Source organism: Mixophyes fleayi, chromosome 6 (genome assembly GCF_038048845.1).
Source record: "Mixophyes fleayi isolate aMixFle1 chromosome 6, aMixFle1.hap1, whole genome shotgun sequence".
NCBI lineage: Eukaryota > Metazoa > Chordata > Amphibia > Anura > Limnodynastidae > Mixophyes > Mixophyes fleayi.
This window is the reverse complement of record NC_134407.1, coordinates 221,707,495-221,726,225: the sequence shown is the minus strand read 5'-3', so window position 1 is coordinate 221,726,225 and position 18,731 is coordinate 221,707,495. Positions and strand designations below refer to the sequence as shown.

General features: G+C 47.3%; 1 protein-coding gene across 1 annotated transcript in view; it reads right to left on the bottom strand.

The window, feature by feature from the left end:
* Nucleotides 1-582: 582 nt before the first annotated feature.
* The window catches only part of LOC142095501 (uncharacterized), a 51,035-nt gene continuing 32,886 nt past the window's right edge, over nucleotides 583-18,731 (bottom strand). Inside the window, exons 5-9 of the mRNA XM_075178446.1 lie at nucleotides 10,092-10,142; nucleotides 8,780-8,899; nucleotides 8,322-8,510; nucleotides 8,120-8,195; nucleotides 583-2,208 (exon numbers count right to left, since the gene is read on the bottom strand). Of these exons, the coding sequence (XP_075034547.1) occupies nucleotides 653-2,208; nucleotides 8,120-8,195; nucleotides 8,322-8,510; nucleotides 8,780-8,899; nucleotides 10,092-10,142 (1,992 nt within the window). The 3' untranslated portion in view covers nucleotides 583-652. The remainder of the gene's footprint in view (nucleotides 2,209-8,119; nucleotides 8,196-8,321; nucleotides 8,511-8,779; nucleotides 8,900-10,091; nucleotides 10,143-18,731) is intronic.

The window sequence follows — 18,731 nt, the reverse complement described above, 5'->3', positions numbered from 1 at the left end:
CAATTGAATATAAGTATCAATATTATTTTGACTGTGTCACGCGCACATTATTGGTTTTATAATCACAATTTTTTATGAGAGATTAAACAGCGCTGGGTAATATCATACTGTTTGTCCCATTAATAACATAATAGTTTAAGTTGTTGAATAATATTATAGGATTTAATTTCTTCAATCTGTTGGAATTGAATGAACTCCTCTAACTTGGCTTGTACAAAGTCCATTAAAGCCTCAATCTGCGCAACATCGGATTTTAAATCAGTCCATCGGGGGAAAGTGAGTATAAGTAATTACGGTTAACAGTGGAAATTTACTGGATTAGTGGCTAAAAGGCCACAGTATTCTCTCTCGAACCTGAACAGTTTACTTTCTTTTTTATTTACTGCTTTATTATAACATACTATGAAAGTTATATTTATGTCATTTTTATTTTATTGTATCCATTGTAATTATATTTTCTTTTTTGCTACTATGCTTGTTTCATTTTGGTGTAGTTATATTTGTTGTTTTAAATTTTACTTGTTTAAACGTATAAATTAAAACCTTTTAGACATGAACAAACATAAATAAATAACAGAATACTATTCTCTAAAATTGATTTTATTTACCTTTATATTGAGGATTAATTTAGGTGCAAGTTGGTCTCACGCTATTAAACTATAAATTGTTTTTCTTGTGAATGAATTTTCAAATGTGCATTCAAGTTACTCTTGTGTCCAAAACATTTGCCACATTCAGAGCACGGGTAGGGCTTCTCTCCTGTATGGACATTTTGATGTGTCACAAGATTCGAACCCCTGGAAAAACATTTCCCACACTCCGAGCAAGAAAATGGCTTCTCTCCTGTGTGTACTCTCTGGTGTTTAATAAGACAGTTCTTTTGGGCAAAACATTTCCCGCATTCCATACAAGAATATGGTTTCTCCCCTGTGTGAATCCTCTGATGTTTGACGAGATCTGACCTACCAGCAAAACATTTTCCGCATGTGGAACAAGAATATGGTTTCTCTCCGGTGTGAATTCTCCGATGTGTAATAAGATTTGTGCCACTTGTAAAACATTTCCCACATTCAGGACAGCAATATGGCTTCTCTCCAGTGTGAATTCTCCTATGTTTGATCAGTGATGAGCTACAGCTAAACCGTTTCCCACATTCAAAGCAAGAAAATATTTTCTCTCCAGTGTGAACTCTTTGATGAATACTGAGACTGGACGCAGTTGCAAAACATTTATCACAATAAGAACAAGCAAATGGTTTCTCTCCCGTGTGAGTTCTCCGATGTTTTACGAGATCTGAGCTCCCTGTAAAACATTTCCCACATTCTGAACAAGAATATGGTTTCTCTCCAGTGTGAATCCTCTGATGTGTAGTAAGATTTGTACTACTTGTGAATTTTTTTCCACAAACAAAACATGAATATGGTCTCTCCCCTGTGTGTATCCTCTGGTGTCTGGTAAGTTTCGAGGAGCACGGAAAACACTTCCCACATTCAGAACATGCAAACAAATAAATGCCTTTGTCAATAATCGGGTGAGTTGGCTGTGATCTATTTATATTGGGAAACCTCTGGTGTATATCAAAGGCTGAGTTATTAGTAAACCATTCAGGGCAGTTATACGTTGTGTCTGTACATTGTGTTATGTGGTGAGATATTGGAGTGGCTTTATTAGTATAACAATTGTACTGAATACTTACGGAATTATCCTCAATTGTAGAACTGGTCTCCGTATGGTCAGTGGCTGTATATGTTTCAGTGTCTGTGAGATTTCCTCCATCACATGAGACTGATTCCTCCTTAATAAGAGTAGTTATATATGCTGTCTGATCTGTGGGTGTATTTACATCAGTGTTTGAGAGGTTTCCTCCTTCACATAAGACTGATTCCCTCTTAATATCAGTAGATGTATATTGTGTATGATCTGTGGGTGTATAAATGTCAGTGTCTGTGATGTTTCCTCCATCACATGAGACTGATTCCTCCTTAATATGAGTAGATGTATATTGTGTATGACCTATAGGTGTACAAATGTTGTAGTTTGTGAGATTTCTTTCTTCACCAGAGTCCTCAGACAAATATTTTACACTGTTATAGGTGTTTGTGGTACATGATTTAGAAACTTTTGGATGCTTGATCTGTTCCATAACATTTTGATGTTCTGTTGCATAATCATGAAATCCTCCTGTTGTTACTCTTGTCTTGGACAAATCTATTAAAAAATATAATATATATTTATTAAGTACAAGGGAAAATATATATTTTTTTCTCTCTTTAAGCCAACACATGGGGACAACAAAAGGATGTGACAAAACTTTTCTAGCGCATTTTTTTTTAACTTTTTTACAGCTTTTTTTTAAACAATGCATAGTGCAAATTTATAACATATGCACTTGAGTATTCTTGTTTTACACATATTTTTTCTACGAATGATCAGTAAAATATAAATGTACATTATATCCAAAAAGAACCTAATTTATCTGCATCATGCATTCAGTAATGACATAATGCATTTATGTCTTACAGTCAAACCCCTGTCTCTGCCGAAAAATCGCAAAAAAATGTTTTACAGGCATTATAATTTATTTCCACTGTTTAATTTCTGTTGGAGAAAAGAGATAATGCAGCCACTGATTTGATTACAATTAGATAGCCTAGTGATGCAGCATATTTAAAAAAATAAAAACAACATAAATGGTTGATTTAAGGATCATAGGCGTTTATATACACATTACCGTCATTATGTAAAACTACATTTTTACATCAGTAAATAAAGGTTTCCTGTTATATCCCGAGTTGGGTACTAAACCCCTATGCTTTTAATACCTACCAGAATGGCTAGATAGCTTAAACATGCTGGCTGAACTATTTTGCCATTCAGAACATAAGAGAAGCACGACTGACATTTAAATTAGGTTGGCAATCATTATTTATTGAGTAAGGGGCAAAAATTAATTAAATAACTTATAAGGGGAAAAATAAATCATTATATTAAGGGGATAAAATAATTGAATTATTATATTATTCGGACAAAATGTAATGACAAATTGTGCAATATAAATAATTATATCCACCATTAACAATCAGGTTATAATATTATATATTCAAATTTCCCACATAATATAATGCTATAATAGTGTGCCTTTAAAAAAAATTTAAAAAAAAATAAATTCCCCCATAAGTTAATATTAAATTAATTTTGTCCCTTTATCAATAAATAACGATTTTCCAAATATTTTAAATATCAATGGTGCTTTCTCTTATGTTCTGAATGGCAAAATATATTAAACAGCAGCAGTTTGAGCCACTCACAACCACCGCTTTTATTTTGGCCGTTTGGATGGTTGTTTTGCGGCGGTTTTGAAAACCCAGCTTAGTAAATTCAGCTGTTTTTAACAATGATGAACATACAATCAGGATGGCGGTTTGTAAAGTGGTGGTTTTGAAAAATGTAATTTGTGGCCATTTTGACGGCGGTTTGGGCTTTATTAAATCCGACGGTTTTGAAACCGCCGGAAAAATAGCCGAAAAGCGGCACAGAGTGACGTGGATGTGTACTCCGACAGTAATCTTTCACACTTAAGGGCTGAAAGAGACACCGCCTCTACAATGTGTTTTTAGTAAGGCTTACATAATGTAGCCTTAAACTATTCTATAACTGCCCCCTTAAGTGTAGAAAGATCAGTGCTGGCGTGCACATCTACGTCATTCTGCGCTGCCGGGCTGTTCATTCATCGCATTCACGCCAAGTCAGTCTGGTAAACACTTGTGAGTAAGAATATGTCGGGCTGCTGACGATTCGCACTGAAGAAGACGCAGTGAGTCTTGTCGGGGTGATTACTGTAGAGCCACACTTCTAGAGGAGAAATGAATTGTATTCAGTAAGCCTTCACAAAGGAAGCCAATTCCTTTTTGCATGCTTTCAATGCTTTTGATTAAATACTGTCTACTTATTTTCTCTTGCGGATCCTAATGAAGAGTCTATCCAACAAAACTCTTTAAGTGCTCTGGAGACGGAAGCCATAGTTACTCCAGACTTTAATATTGTACCCGAGGAAACGTGGAGCTTCTTAAAGCAACATTCCATTTGTCTGTCCACAGGATCACTTACTAGGTCGACATCTTTTAAAGGGATAGTAGGTTATGTAGACAAACTGGCTACAGCAAATGTTGGTACTAAACACCATTTAGAAGCTTCTCCGCCCGGAAAGGTATACATACAATCCAATCACTATAAAGGGTCAAAGATTAAATCTCCCGAAGTACTTCCAGGAGACCTACTTCTGGGTCTAGCTTCCACCTTCAAGCCAAAATTGACTCCAGAGTGTGGTAGGCCAGATGTGTGCCGCATTTGTCTAAGAGCAATAAGTCTATGAGAATTAGGTGGCACCATCGCAGAATACACCTTACAAATGAATTTAGGCCGTGAGCCCTTAAGACACGGCCTCTAGTTGAGCCTCCCTGATTCTATCCCCCCTCTGGGGGCCAAGATAACATGATTCAACTGCAAACATCTGAATAATCAATCTCTAGGAATACTGAGTTGTGTCTGAACCTGTTAAAAGTATAAGAGATCACCACTGGTCAAATACATCCTATTTTATGTTCTAGTACCCTGACTCAACCAACCATCTGCTCCCTCATATCTAGTTAGCTCAGAAAGGGTCTGATTATACCATAATGGAGTATTATTTATCATAAGTGGGTACTGAGAGGGCATAACAATCTCAGGTTGAGCATCTATGGGAAAGATCAGTTACTTTCCTCAACTCACTTTTAATCCAGAGAAGTGACCAAGATGATCTATAACTAGAAGAGCTGCCATAAGAGAGACTTGTGGGTAATCCAGGAACAGCACAGAATCATCTGTTTATAGATTAATTTTTTTATGTACGGTGCCAAAGTGATGCACTCTTAGGGCTAGATTTACAAAGCTGCGGGTTTGAAAAAGTGGGGATGTTGCCTATAGCAACCAATCAGATTCTAGCTTTCATTTATTTAGTACCTTCTACAAAATGACAGCTAGAATCTGATTGGTTGCTATAGGCAACATCCCCACTTTTTCAAACCCGCAGCTTAGTAAATCTAGCCCAGAGACTTGTGAGTTCCAGGGGCAAAAGCCAGAGGCTGTGAAACCGTGGCACAGAGTCTGTGAAAAAGTGCAGTCCTGTAGGTTGGGTTCCCGAAAAAGGGGTTGACAACACTCCCCCCCGTTTGGATCCTGGCTGAGAGGTTTTGGTACAGCATTTTCTCCCACTTAAGAAAATGTGGGGTACATTTAAACTTGTGGGTCCTGATTCATTAAGGAACTTAGGCAAGAATTTGAGTAAGTTTTCTTACTTAAGTTTTATGGACAAAACCATGTTGCAATGCAAGGGGTGCAAATTAGTTTATTATTTTGCACATAAGTTAAATACTGGCTGTTTTGTCAGTATTTTGTCAGTTTTTGTTTATGATCATCGGTGACTCTGGATGTTTTCAACATATGCAAATAAACTCACAGTTGTTTGAAGTTCTCTCCAGATTTACTAAAGGCCAAACCGCTGAAAAATCAGCATACAAAAGGGCCAATTTAAAAATTGACATCCCAAGAGGAGCAGCCTCTTATCCTTAAGCATTAGACTTAGATGATCTTGAACCGATGAACATCACTGGCAGATTGAATTTGAACCTCCAACCCGCTGGATAAAACCGCCATTAACCGTATTAAAAACGCTGCACACGTCGTTTTATAGTAAATCTAGACCCATGTATTTGTTATATTTATCCATTATCCCTCTCACATTCCAAGAGATTATCAGAACGGTGTTGGAAAGTAGCACAGACGTGCAAGTAATATTGATAGAATCAGCTTGTATCCTGTAAATATAAAAGCGAGAGGGAATGGACAGCTTCCTAAACAAATAGAAGGGTAAAAATAACCTTGAGTAGACTACGTTGACCACCACCCCCAACTTGGTGAGTTTGGATATCTTAATATATATATATATATATATATATATATATATATATATATATATATATATATATATATATATATATATATATATACAGATAAAGTCACAGGGTCAGTGAGAAACCAATACAGCCTCTGAATGTGTGACCCAGTGGGCTCATCAAATACTTTAATGTGATGGCCCAACCTCCCACAGTTCATGTCTGCCAAATGTTGATGCCGGCTAAATTATAAAGGCACCGAAAGCTCCAGCAGGTACATGATTATCTCAATCCAATAGTCCATGATCAGTGTATGAACTTCTCTGGAAGATACTGCCATCCAGCCTCTGGCAAGTTATTGGACCTGGAGCCGAGAAAGGTATCATGATATTATTTTATGTTAGCACGCAAAGGGCATTTATTGAATTAATTGTGTGTCTTTTCTATTGGAGAACATTAAAATGTAAAACCCGGCCAGGAATAGTCTAGTTGAAGCATCTGGAGGAGTGCATGGTTTGGAATGTTGTGCACCCTTTCTATCACCAGCGGTGCTGGCAGAGAGGTTAAGTTGAGAATCGATGGGAACTCTTTTTTTGCAAAGGCCCAGAAATCAGCCATTGTTCTAACGTAGACGGTTTTCAGATTCTTTGGCTCGGGCCTTAACAGTGAGTTATTTCTTAGTTGCAGAGACTCCAGGCTCCAATGTTTGAATGTGGCCCTCCAAGATGCAGACCAAACGGTTCTGGACTTTAGACAGCTCATAGTGCAGTATAGTAATGTTAGTCCAAACCTCTTCAGTCTTTGTGGTGAAGGTATAAATCAAGAGAAGTTTGACACATGACTCGATCGCTGCTACCTGCGTCCTACAGGCTGGTCTGTGTAAGGCCTGGGACGACTGCTGCCTAAGGGCTGTTCTGTGGAGGGCCTGGGAATACTGCTGCCTACAGGCTGGTCTGTGGAGGGCCTGGGAATACTGCTGCCTACGGGTTGGTCTGTAGAGGGCCTGGGACTACTGATTCCTATGGGTTGGTCTGTGGAGGGCCTGGGAATACTGCTGCCTACGGGTTGGTCTGTAGAGGGCCTGGGACTACTGATTCCTATTGGTTGGTCTGTGGAGGGCCTGGGAATTCTGCTGCCTACGGGTTGGTCTGTAGAGGGCCTGGGAATACTGCTGCCTATGGGTTGGTCTGTGGAGGGTCTGGGAATACTGCTGCCTACAGGTTGGTCTGTGTAGGGCCAGGGAATATTGCTCTCTACAGGCTGGTCTGTGGAGGGCTTGGGACTACTGCTGCCTACAGGCTGGTCTGTGGAGGGCCTGGGAATACTGCTGCCTACAGGCTGGTCTGTGGAGGGCCTGGGAATACTGCTTCCTACAGGCTGGTCTGTGGAGGGCCTGGGAATACTGCTCCCTACTGGTCTGTAGAGAGCCTGGGAATACTGCTTCTTACGGGCTGGTCTGTAGAGAGCCTGGGACTACTGCTGCCTATCGGTTGGTATGTGTAGGGCCAAGGAATATTGCTCTCTACAGGCTGGTCTGTGGAGGGCCTGGGAATACTGCAGCCTACGGGTTGGTCTGTGGAGTGCCTAGGAATACTGCTTCCTACGGGCTGGTCTGTGGAGTGCCTGGGAATACTGCTTCCTACGGGTTGGTCTGTGGAGTGCCTAGGAATACTGCTTCCTACGGGCTAGTCTGTAGATGGCCTGGGAATACTGCTTCCTACAGGCTGGTCTGTGGAGTGCCTAGGAATACTGCTGCCTACAGGCTGGTCTGTGGAGTGCCTAGGAATACTGCTTCCTACGGGCTGGTCTGTAGAGAGCCTGGGAATACTGCTTCCTACAGGCTGGTCTGTGGAGTGCCTAGGAATACTGCTTCCTACGGGCTGGTCTGTAGAGAGCCTGGGAATACTGCTTCCTACAGGCTGGTCTGTGGAGTGCCTGGGAATACTACTCCCTACGGGTTAGTCTGTAGAGGGCCTGGGAATACTGCTGCCTACAGGCTGGTCTGTGGAGCTCTGTTCCCACACCCCTTGTCAGCTAGCCATACATGACCCAATAGGATAAGATGTTGAAGGTGAACGGACCCATAATTAGTAGGTAGTAAAGGTTGTTAAATTCAATAATGAATATATGGATATATTTACACAAAAATTATTCAACTAAGAATTTAAACAGAAATTTCCCTTTACCTGGAAATTTGATGAGCCAGTGATCCTCCGTCATCAGCTCTTTGTACAGATCCTTGTGTCCTAAATACTTCCACACCTAAATGGAGAAATAGACAGTGACATCCTCACACCTTATAGGAACCTGACTGACACACAATGATACAGTCATCACCCGGACACATCCCCTGGTGTTACTGTATAATGTCCCATTCCCAGCAGTCACCTCTCCAGTCAGCAGCTGAATGATCTTGTTGGTGAGTTCTAGAATCCTCTGGTCATTGTCTCTCTCTTGTATCAGTGAGTGAGGTGGAGGCACTGTCATGGGGCTCTGGGTCCTGCTCAGTCCTGTTAAAACACAGGGACGGCCTCTGGGTTTCAGACGCTCACCATACTTCTTCACAACTGTGTAATCCTATGTATCGAAAGACATGAAAAAATATCAGAAACAGACACCCACTATACAAACATGTCTCTTCCTTTACAGAAGTACATCTACTCACTAGATCCTTCCCTTTCACTAATGTAAAATGTCCCTGAGGTTCTCTATAAACCAAAACATTGCGTATGTCCCAATTTAATGCCACATGTATCCTCAGTATATTCTATGTTGATACTCTGCATATTTCTGTTTTATTAATAGAGAAAAGAGTGACGTCACTGACATTTCCCATGATCCCTCACCTCTCCGGTCAGTAAGAAGATAATATCCACAGTGAGATTTAAGATTGTCTGAGCCACTGGATCTTTGTCTAAATCCATCCTCGAGAAAGATGTTTGATCTGTATGAAATTCCAATGGCCCCTAATGAAAGAGAACCAATAATGAGCACAATAAAATTGATGATGATAAAAACAGATAGTAAAATAGGCGATATGTCAAGTTTAGGACAGCTGGAACCCTTGAATTAAGAGACCTAATGGTCATCTCCAATAGGCGTCAGTTGGAGTTGACCTGCACAACAAGTTAAATCTCACCGCTTGTGTTTACCATGATGCTACTTGTCCAGCAAGTCTCAGCTCTCTAATCAGGCAATGATGGATTATAGTCAAGTAGTTGCAATAATGTTGATGTACCAAGTATGTCCAACAAGAACAGGTCATCAATGCTGAAGACTCTACGTATAATGGGAGGACACCATCAAAGACTGTGAGCACCATCTACACCTCTCAATTTTGAAATGGGAATGTACTGTTCAGAATAAGGAAGAAGTCGAGTTGTTGTTTTCTAAAAGGCTAATGCTAGACGAACCTCAATCTCCTGATGACATATTAAATTTGGATTTAATTTTGTATGAACTTCACTGGGTACTGGTCTGCCCTGGCTTCTTTACATGCATACTCCAATGTTTAGATGATTCTCTCCCTGCCAAATTACATTACCCCAGCATCAAGAGTGAAAAGATTTGATGTAAGTGTAACAATGTCACTTTTGTAAGTTGGCGTATCACTCAAGATGCATGTGATTTTTTGGTCTATAAAACAGTGGACATGATGTCCTAGCGTTGACCAGTATAGGGGCTTACTGCTATCTTTGGGTACGACTATCAGGTTTGGATTTCTTTATATTTTGCCCCTTGCTTTGAAACTAACTGCTATGGATTATGTTTCTGTACCTGGTTTACCAGATGTTACATACCTTTGTCCTGCTATTTACAATGCTGTCTATACCATATCACATGCAGCCCTCTCATCACTTACACAATCATAAGAATGGACAAGTCACTGCCTTGAACAAGGTCAACACGCTTGAATCCTAAAATACTAAGTGCTGCGGTTAACATTTTAATGACAGTCCTTAGTGTAGATCAACTGTGATTTTTTTATCACTTGCCTTGAGCTAGTCTAATGTCCGTCGTCCCCCCCCAGGTTTCTTAGTGCCCAAGTGGGGTTATGAGTTTTTGCAATGATTTTTTGGATATGACAAAAAGACAGTTTAAAGAAAAATAAGTCATCCCTGGATGGAGAGAGAACCCGCCCTCCCCATATTTTTTAACCTGTATTCTTACCCTTACATCACAGAGGAGGTCCAGTGTCCCGGTGGTGCACTATGAAATGAGGAGATAGCAGAGTCAGGCAGTGATATTAAACTGGGATCTGGTTCACACACTTCCTAACACAGCCCGTTTGTTTCTCACTAATCCTCCATCTGTATTATTCTGAGCTGAATGAAGTGGAAATGGATGTTGAAAATTCGCCTTAAAAATCCATTTAGTTATTTCAGGTCAGGATAATACAAGTGGGAAATAAGAAGGAGGTCTGGGAACTGAATGCCGTGTCCCAAGGGTAATAGGTGGAAGGTATGGGTTCCCTAAATCCTGGAGACGTCCAAGCACCTCTTTTACAGCTATAATAGGTCAGGCGACAGACTGCCCAGGAGAGGGTACAAGCCAAAGGTGAGATGGAGCAGGGCCGGGGTGCGATGGTGCATCGGTGAGTCCACACACTGTAGACAGCCATGTTGTGGGCATGGCCAATATTCATGAGTGATAGAGCCTAGCCAATCACTAGGAAGCAGTCAATACTGGTTCTTCATCCAACATGGCAGCATCCACTGAGTGGACCATTTAAAGGCTAAAATATGACATGAAGGATATACGATTCATTGCTTTATTTGGGACATGGCTGCACTGGAACTGATGCTGCTATGTATAGTGATGGCAGTATGTAATATTATGTAATAATGTATGTAATATTATATAATACTGTATGTAATATTATATAATAATGTTTGTAACATTATGTAATACTATGTAATACTGTATGTAACATTATGTAATACTATTTAGTACTGTATGTAATATTATGTAATAATATGTAATACTGTATGTAATATTATGTAATACTATTTGATACTGTATGTAATATTCTGCAATACTATATGTAATATGTAATACTGTATGTAATATTATGTAATAATATGTAATACTGTATGTAATATGTATGTAATATTATATAATAATATGTAATACTGTATGCAATATTATGTAATACTATGTAATACTGTATTTAATACTGAATGTAGTAATATGTAATATTATTTAATACTGTATGTAATATTATGTAATATTGTATGTAATGTTATGTAATAATATATAATACTGTATGTAATATTATGTAATACTATTTAATACTGTATGTAATGTTATGTAGTACTATTTAATACTGTATGTAATAGTATGTAATATTATGAAATACTATATAATACTGTATGTAATACTGTATATAATATTATGTAATACTGAATGTAATAATGTATCTAATATTATGTAATAATATGTAATAATGTATGTAATATTATGTAATACTATGAAATACTATGTAATACTGTATGTAATATTATATAATACTGAATGTAATACTATGTAATACTGTATGTAATATTATATAATACTGAATGTAATACTATGTAATACTGTATATAATATTATATAATACTATGTAATACTGAATGTAATAATGTATCTAATATTATATAATACTGAATGTAATACTATGTAATACTGAATGTAGTAATATGTAATATTATATAATATGTAATAACAGCAGATATAATGTGGCAGACAGCCCAGCTCTTCCTATTGGGTAATACAGGATCTCACCTGAGTGATCAAGATCTACTGGGATCACTGAGCAGATCCCCGCCTGCCTTCTCTCCACACCCGGAAGTTATTGTCCCGACATCAGGATCACTTCCGGGATGTGCGTTCCAAACCCTGTTTCTAGGTTTCAATGTTTGACTTCCGGGTGAGCGCGTGCCGGTCACATGTCACGTGAATGTAGGCGGAGACTAAGCGGGTGTGCGATGCCGGGTGTATTGCGGAGTAAATTAATGCAGGGCTGTATTGGGGGGTGTCGGGTGTCTGGTGTCTGGAGGCAGGGCTGTATTGGGGGTGTCTGGAGGCAGGGCTGTATTGGGGGGTGTCGGGTGGCAGGGCTGTATTGGGGGGTGTAAGGAGGCAGGGCTGTATTGGGGGGTGTAAGGAGGCAGGGCTGTATTGGGGGGTGTCTGGAGGCAGGGCTGTATTGGGGGGTGTAAGGAGGCAGGGCTGTATTGGGGGGTGTAAGGAGGCAGGGCTGTATTGGGGGGTGTAAGGAGGCAGGGCTGTATTGGGGAGGTGTATGGAGGCAGGGCTGTATTGGGGGGTGTCTGGAGGCAGGGCTGTATTGGGGGGTGTCTGGAGGCAGGGCTGTATTGGGGGGTGTCTGGAGGCAGGGCTGTATTGGGGGGTGTAAGGAGGCAGGGCTGTATTGGGGGGTGTCGGGTGGCAGGGCTGTATTGGGGGGTGTCTGGAGGCAGGGCTGTATTGGGGGGTGTAAGGAGGCAGGGCTGTATTGGGGGGTGTCTGGAGGCAGGGCTGTATTGGGGGGTGTCTGGAGGCAGGGCTGTATTGGGGGGTGTAAGGAGGCAGGGCTGTATTGGGGGGTGTCTGGAGGCAGGGCTGTATTGGGGGGTGTCTGGAGGCAGGGCTGTATTGGGGGGTGTAAGGAGGCAGGGCTGTATTGGGGGGTGTCGGGTGGCAGAGCTGTATTGGGGGGTGTAAGGAGGCAGGGCTGTATTGGGGGTGTCGGGTGTCTGGAGGCAGGGTTGTATTGGGGAGGTGTCGGGTGGCAGGGCTGTATTGGGGGGTGTCTGGAGGCAGGGCTGTATTGGGGGGTGTCTGGAGGCTGGAGGCAGGGTTGTATTGGGGAGGTGTCGGATGGCAGGGCTGTATTGGGGGGTGTCTGGAGGCAGGGCTGTATTGGGGGGTGTCGGGTGGCAGGGTTGTATTGGTTGGTGTAAGGAGGCAGGGCTGTATTGGGGGGTGTAAGGAGGCAGAGCTGTATTGGGGGGTGTAAGGAGGCAGGGCTGTATTGGGGGGTGGCAGGGCTGTATTGGGGGGTGTCGGGTGGCAGGGCTGTATTGGTTGGTGTAAGGAGGCAGGGCTGTATTGGGGGGTGTAAGGAGGCAGGGCTGTATTGGGGGTGTCTGGAGGCAGGGCTGTATTGGGGGTGTCTGGAGGCAGGGCTGTATTGGGGAGGTGTAAGGAGGCAGGGCTGTATTGGGGGGTGTAAGGAGGCAGGGCTGTATTGGGGGGTGTAAGGAGGCAGGGCTGTATTGGGGAGGGGTCTGGAGGCAGGGCTGTATTGGGGGGTGTCGGGTGGCAGGGCTGTATTGGTTGGTGTAAGGAGGCAGGGTTGTATTGGGGGGTGTAAGGAGGCAGGGCTGTATTGGGGGTGTCGGGTGGCAGGGCTGTATTGGGGGGTGTTGGGTGGCAGGGCTGTATTGGGGGGTGTCGGGTGGCAGGGCTGTATTGGGGAGGTGTCGGGTGGCAGGGCTGTATTGGGGGGTGTAAGGAGGCAGGGCTGTATTGGGGGGTGTAAGGAGGCAGGGCTGTATTGGGGGGTGTCGGGTGGCAGGGCTGTATTGGGGGGTGTAAGGAGGCAGGGCTGTATTGGGGGGTGTCTGGAGGCAGGGCTGTATTGGGGGTGTCTGGAGGCAGGGCTGTATTGGGGAGGTGTAAGGAGGCAGGGCTGTATTGGGGGGTGTAAGGAGGCAGGGCTGTATTGGGGGGTGTAAGGAGGCAGGGCTGTATTGGGGAGGGGTCTGGAGGCAGGGCTGTATTGGGGGGTGTCGGGTGGCAGGGCTGTATTGGTTGGTGTAAGGAGGCAGGGTTGTATTGGGGGGTGTAAGGAGGCAGGGCTGTATTGGGGGGTGTCGGGTGGCAGGGCTGTATTGGGGGGTGTCGGGTGGCAGGGCTGTATTGGGGGGTGTCGGGTGGCAGGGCTGTATTGGGGGGTGTCGGGTGGCAGGGCTGTATTGGGGAGGTGTCGGGTGGCAGGGCTGTATTGGAGGGTGTCGGGTGGCAGGGCTGTATTGGTTGGTGTAAGGAGGCAGGGTTGTATTGGGGGGTGTAAGGAGGCAGGGCTGTATTGGGGGGTGTCGGGTGGCAGGGCTGTATTGGGGGGTGTCGGGTGGCAGGGTTGTATTGGTTGGTGTAAGGAGGCAGGGCTGTATTGGGGGGTGTCGGGTGGCAGAGCTGTATTGGGGGGTGTAAGGAGGCAGGGCTGTATTGGGGGGTGTAAGGAGGCAGGGCTGTATTGGGGGGTGTCGGGTGGCAGGGTTGTATTGGTTGGTGTAAGGAGGCAGGGCTGTATTGGGGGGTGTCGGGTGGCAGGGCTGTATTGGGGGGTGTAAGGAGGCAGGGCTGTATTGGGGGGTGTCGGGTGGCAGGGCTGTATTGGGGGGTGTCGGGTGGCAGGGCTGTATTGGTTGGTGTAAGGAGGCAGGGCTGTATTGGGGGGTGTCGGGTGGCAGGGCTGTATTGGGGGGTGTCGGGTGGCAGGGTTGTATTGGTTGGTGTAAGGAGGCAGGGCTGTATTGGGGGGTGTAAGGAGGCAAGGCTGTATTGGGGGGTGTAAGGAGGCAGGGCTGTATTGGGGGTGTCGGGTGTCTGGAGGCTGGAGGCAGGGTTGTATTGGGGAGGTGTCGGGTGGCAGGGCTGTATTGGGGGGTGTCTGGAGGCAGGGCTGTATTGGGGGGTGTCGGGTGTCTGGAGGCTGGAGGCAGGGTTGTATTGGGGAGGTGTCGGATGGCAGGGCTGTATTGGGAGGTGTCTGGAGGCAGGGCTGTATTGGGGGGTGTCGGGTGGCAGGGTTGTATTGGTTGGTGTAAGGAGGCAGGGCTGTATTGGGGGGTGTAAGGAGGCAGGGCTGTATTGGGGGGTGTAAGGAGGCAGGGCTGTATTGGGGGGTGTCGGGTGGCAGGGCTGTATTGGGGGTGTCTGGAGGCAGGGCTGTATTGGGGAGGTGTCGGGTGGCAGGGCTGTATTGGAGGGTGTCGGGTGGCAGGGCTGTATTGGTTGGTGTAAGGAGGCAGGGTTGTATTGGGGGGTGTAAGGAGGCAGGGCTGTATTGGGGGGTGTCGGGTGGCAGGGCTGTATTGGGGGGTGTCGGGTGGCAGGGTTGTATTGGTTGGTGTAAGGAGGCAGGGCTGTATTGGGGGGTGTCGGGTGGCAGAGCTGTATTGGGGGGTGTAAGGAGGCAGGGCTGTATTGGGGGGTGTAAGGAGGCAGGGCTGTATTGGGGGGTGTCGGGTGGCAGGGTTGTATTGGTTGGTGTAAGGAGGCAGGGCTGTATTGGGGGGTGTCGGGTGGCAGGGCTGTATTGGGGGGTGTAAGGAGGCAGGGCTGTATTGGGGGGTGTCGGGTGGCAGGGCTGTATTGGGGGGTGTCGGGTGGCAGGGCTGTATTGGTTGGTGTAAGGAGGCAGGGCTGTATTGGGGGGTGTCGGGTGGCAGGGCTGTATTGGGGGGTGTCGGGTGGCAGGGTTGTATTGGTTGGTGTAAGGAGGCAGGGCTGTATTGGGGGGTGTAAGGAGGCAAGGCTGTATTGGGGGGTGTAAGGAGGCAGGGCTGTATTGGGGGTGTCGGGTGTCTGGAGGCTGGAGGCAGGGTTGTATTGGGGAGGTGTCGGGTGGCAGGGCTGTATTGGGGGGTGTCTGGAGGCAGGGCTGTATTGGGGGGTGTCGGGTGTCTGGAGGCTGGAGGCAGGGTTGTATTGGGGAGGTGTCGGATGGCAGGGCTGTATTGGGAGGTGTCTGGAGGCAGGGCTGTATTGGGGGGTGTCGGGTGGCAGGGTTGTATTGGTTGGTGTAAGGAGGCAGGGCTGTATTGGGGGGTGTAAGGAGGCAGGGCTGTATTGGGGGGTGTAAGGAGGCAGGGCTGTATTGGGGGGTGTCGGGTGGCAGGGCTGTATTGGGGGTGTCTGGAGGCAGGGCTGTATTGGGGGTGTCTGGAGGCAGGGCTGTATTGGGGAGGTGTAAGGAGGCAGGGCTGTATTGGGGGGTGTAAGGAGGCAGGGCTGTATTGGGGGGTGTAAGGAGGCAGGGCTGTATTGGGGGGTGTAAGGAGGCAGGGCTGTATTGGGGAGGGGTCTGGAGGCAGGGCTGTATTGGGGGGTGTCGGGTGGCAGGGCTGTATTGGTTGGTGTAAGGAGGCAGGGTTGTATTGGGGGGTGTAAGGAGGCAGGGCTGTATTGGGGGTGTCGGGTGGCAGGGCTGTATTGGGGGGTGTCGGGTGGCAGGGCTGTATTGGGGGGTGTCGGGTGGCAGGGCTGTATTGGGGAGGTGTCGGGTGGCAGGGCTGTATTGGGGGGTGTCGGGTGGCAGGGCTGTATTGGGGGTGTAAGGAGGCAGGGCTGTATTGGGGGGTGTAAGGAGGCAGGGCTGTATTGGGGGGTGTCGGGTGGCAGGGCTGTATTGGGGGGTGTCGGGTGGCAGGGCTGTATTGGGGGGTGTAAGGAGGCAGGGCTGTATTGGGGGGTGTAAGGAGGCAGGGCTGTATTGGGGGGTGTAAGGAGGCAGGGCTGTATTGGGGGTGTCTGAAGGCAGGGCTGTATTGGGGGTCTCTGGAGGCAGGGCTGTATTGGGGAGGTGTAAGGAGGCAGGGCTGTATTGGGGGGTGTAAGGAGGCAGGGCTGTATTGGGGAGGTGTAAGGAGGCAGGGCTGTATTGGGGGGTGTAAGGAGGCAGGGCTGTATTGGGGAGGGGTCTGGAGGCAGGGCTGTATTGGGGGGTGTCGGGTGGCAGGGCTGTATTGGTTGGTGTAAGGAGGCAGGGTTGTATTGGGGGGTGTAAGGAGGCAGGGCTGTATTGGGGGGTGTCGGGTGGCAGGGCTGTATTGGGGGGTGTCGGGTGGCAGGGTTGTATTGGTTGGTGTAAGGAGGCAGGGCTGTATTGGGGGGTGTCGGGTGGCAGAGCTGTATTGGGGGGTGTAAGGAGGCAGGGCTGTATTGGGGGGTGTAAGGAGGCAGGGCTGTATTGGGGGGTGTCGGGTGGCAGGGTTGTATTGGTTGGTGTAAGGAGGCAGGGCTGTATTGGGGGGTGTCGGGTGGCAGGGCTGTATTGGGGGGTGTAAGGAGGCAGGGCTGTATTGGGGGGTGTCGGGTGGCAGGGCTGTATTGGGGGGTGTCGGGTGGCAGGGCTGTATTGGTTGGTGTAAGGAGGCAGGGCTGTATTGGGGGGTGTCGGGTGGCAGGGCTGTATTGGGGGGTGTCGGGTGGCAGGGTTGTATTGGTTGGTGTAAGGAGGCAGGGCTGTATTGGGGGGTGTCGGGTGGCAGGGCTGTATTGGGGGGTGTAAGGAGGCAGGGCTGTATTGGGGGGTGTAAGGAGGCAGGGCTGTATTGGGGGGTGTCGGGTGGCAGGGTTGTATTGGTTGGTGTAAGGAGGCAGGGCTGTATTGGGGGGTGTAAGGAGGCAGGGCTGTATTGGGGGGTGTCGGGTGGCAGGGCTGTATTGGTTGGTGTAAGGAGGCAGGGTTGTATTGGGGGGTGTAAGGAGGCAGGGCTGTATTGGGGGGTGTCGGGTGGCAGGGCTGTATTGGGGGGTGTCGGGTGGCAGGGTTGTATTGGTTGGTGTAAGGAGGCAGGGCTGTATTGGGGGGTGTCGGGTGGCAGGGCTGTATTGGTTGGTGTAAGGAGACAGGGCTGTATTGGGGGGTGTCGGGTGGCAGGGCTGTATTGGTTGGTGTAAGGAGGCAGGGCTGTATTGGGGAGGTGTCTGGAGGCTGGAGGCAGGGCTGTATTGGGGGGTGTCGGGTGGCAGGGCTGTATTGGTTGGTGTAAGGAGGCAGGGCTGTATTGGGGAGGTGTCTGGAGGCTGGAGGCAGGGCTGTATTGGGGGGTGTCGGGTGGCAGGGCTGTATTGGGGGGTGTCGGGTGGCAGGGCTGTATTGGGGGGTGTCGGGTGGCAGGGTTGTATTGGTTGGTGTAAGGAGGCAGGGCTGTATTGGGGGGTGTCGGGTGGCAGGGCTGTATTGGTTGGTGTAAGGAGACAGGGCTGTATTGGGGGGTGTCGGGTGGCAGGGCTGTATTGGTTGGTGTAAGGAGGCAGGGCTGTATTGGGGAGGTGTCTGGAGGCTGGAGGCAGGGCTGTATTGGGGGGTGTCGGGTGGCAGGGCTGTATTGGTTGGTGTAAGGAGGCAGGGCTGTATTGGGGAGGTGTCTGGAGGCTGGAGGCAGGGCTGTATTGGGGGGTGTCGGGTGGCAGGGCTGTATTGGGGGGTGTCGGGTGGCAGGGTTGTATTGGTTGGTGTAAGGAGGCAGGGCTGTATTGGGGGGTGTCGGGTGGCAGGGCTGTATTGGGGGGTGTCGGGTGGCAGGGCTGTATTGGGGGGTGTAAGGAGGCAGGGCTGTATTGGGGGGTGTAAGGAGGCAGGGCTGTATTGGGGGGTGTCGGGTGGCAGGGCTGTATTGGGGGTGTCGGGTGGCAGGGTTGTATTGGTTGGTGTAAGGAGGCAGGGCTGTATTGGGGGGTGTCGGGTGGCAGGGCTGTATTGGTTGGTGTAAGGAGGCAGGGCTGTATTGGGGGGTGTCGGGTGGCAGGGCTGTATTGGTTGGTGTAAGGAGGCAGGGCTGTATTGGGGAGGTGTCTGGAGGCTGGAGGCAGGGCTGTATTGGGGGGTGTCGGGTGGCAGGGCTGTATTGGTTGGTGTAAGGAGGCAGGGCTGTATTGGGGAGGAGGCTGGAGGCAGGGCTGTATTGGGGGGTGTCTGGAGGCAGGGCTGTATTGGGGGGTGTCGGGTGGCAGGGCTGTATTGGTTGGTGTAAGGAGGCAGGGCTGTATTGGGGAGGTGTCTGGAGGCTGGAGGCAGGGCTG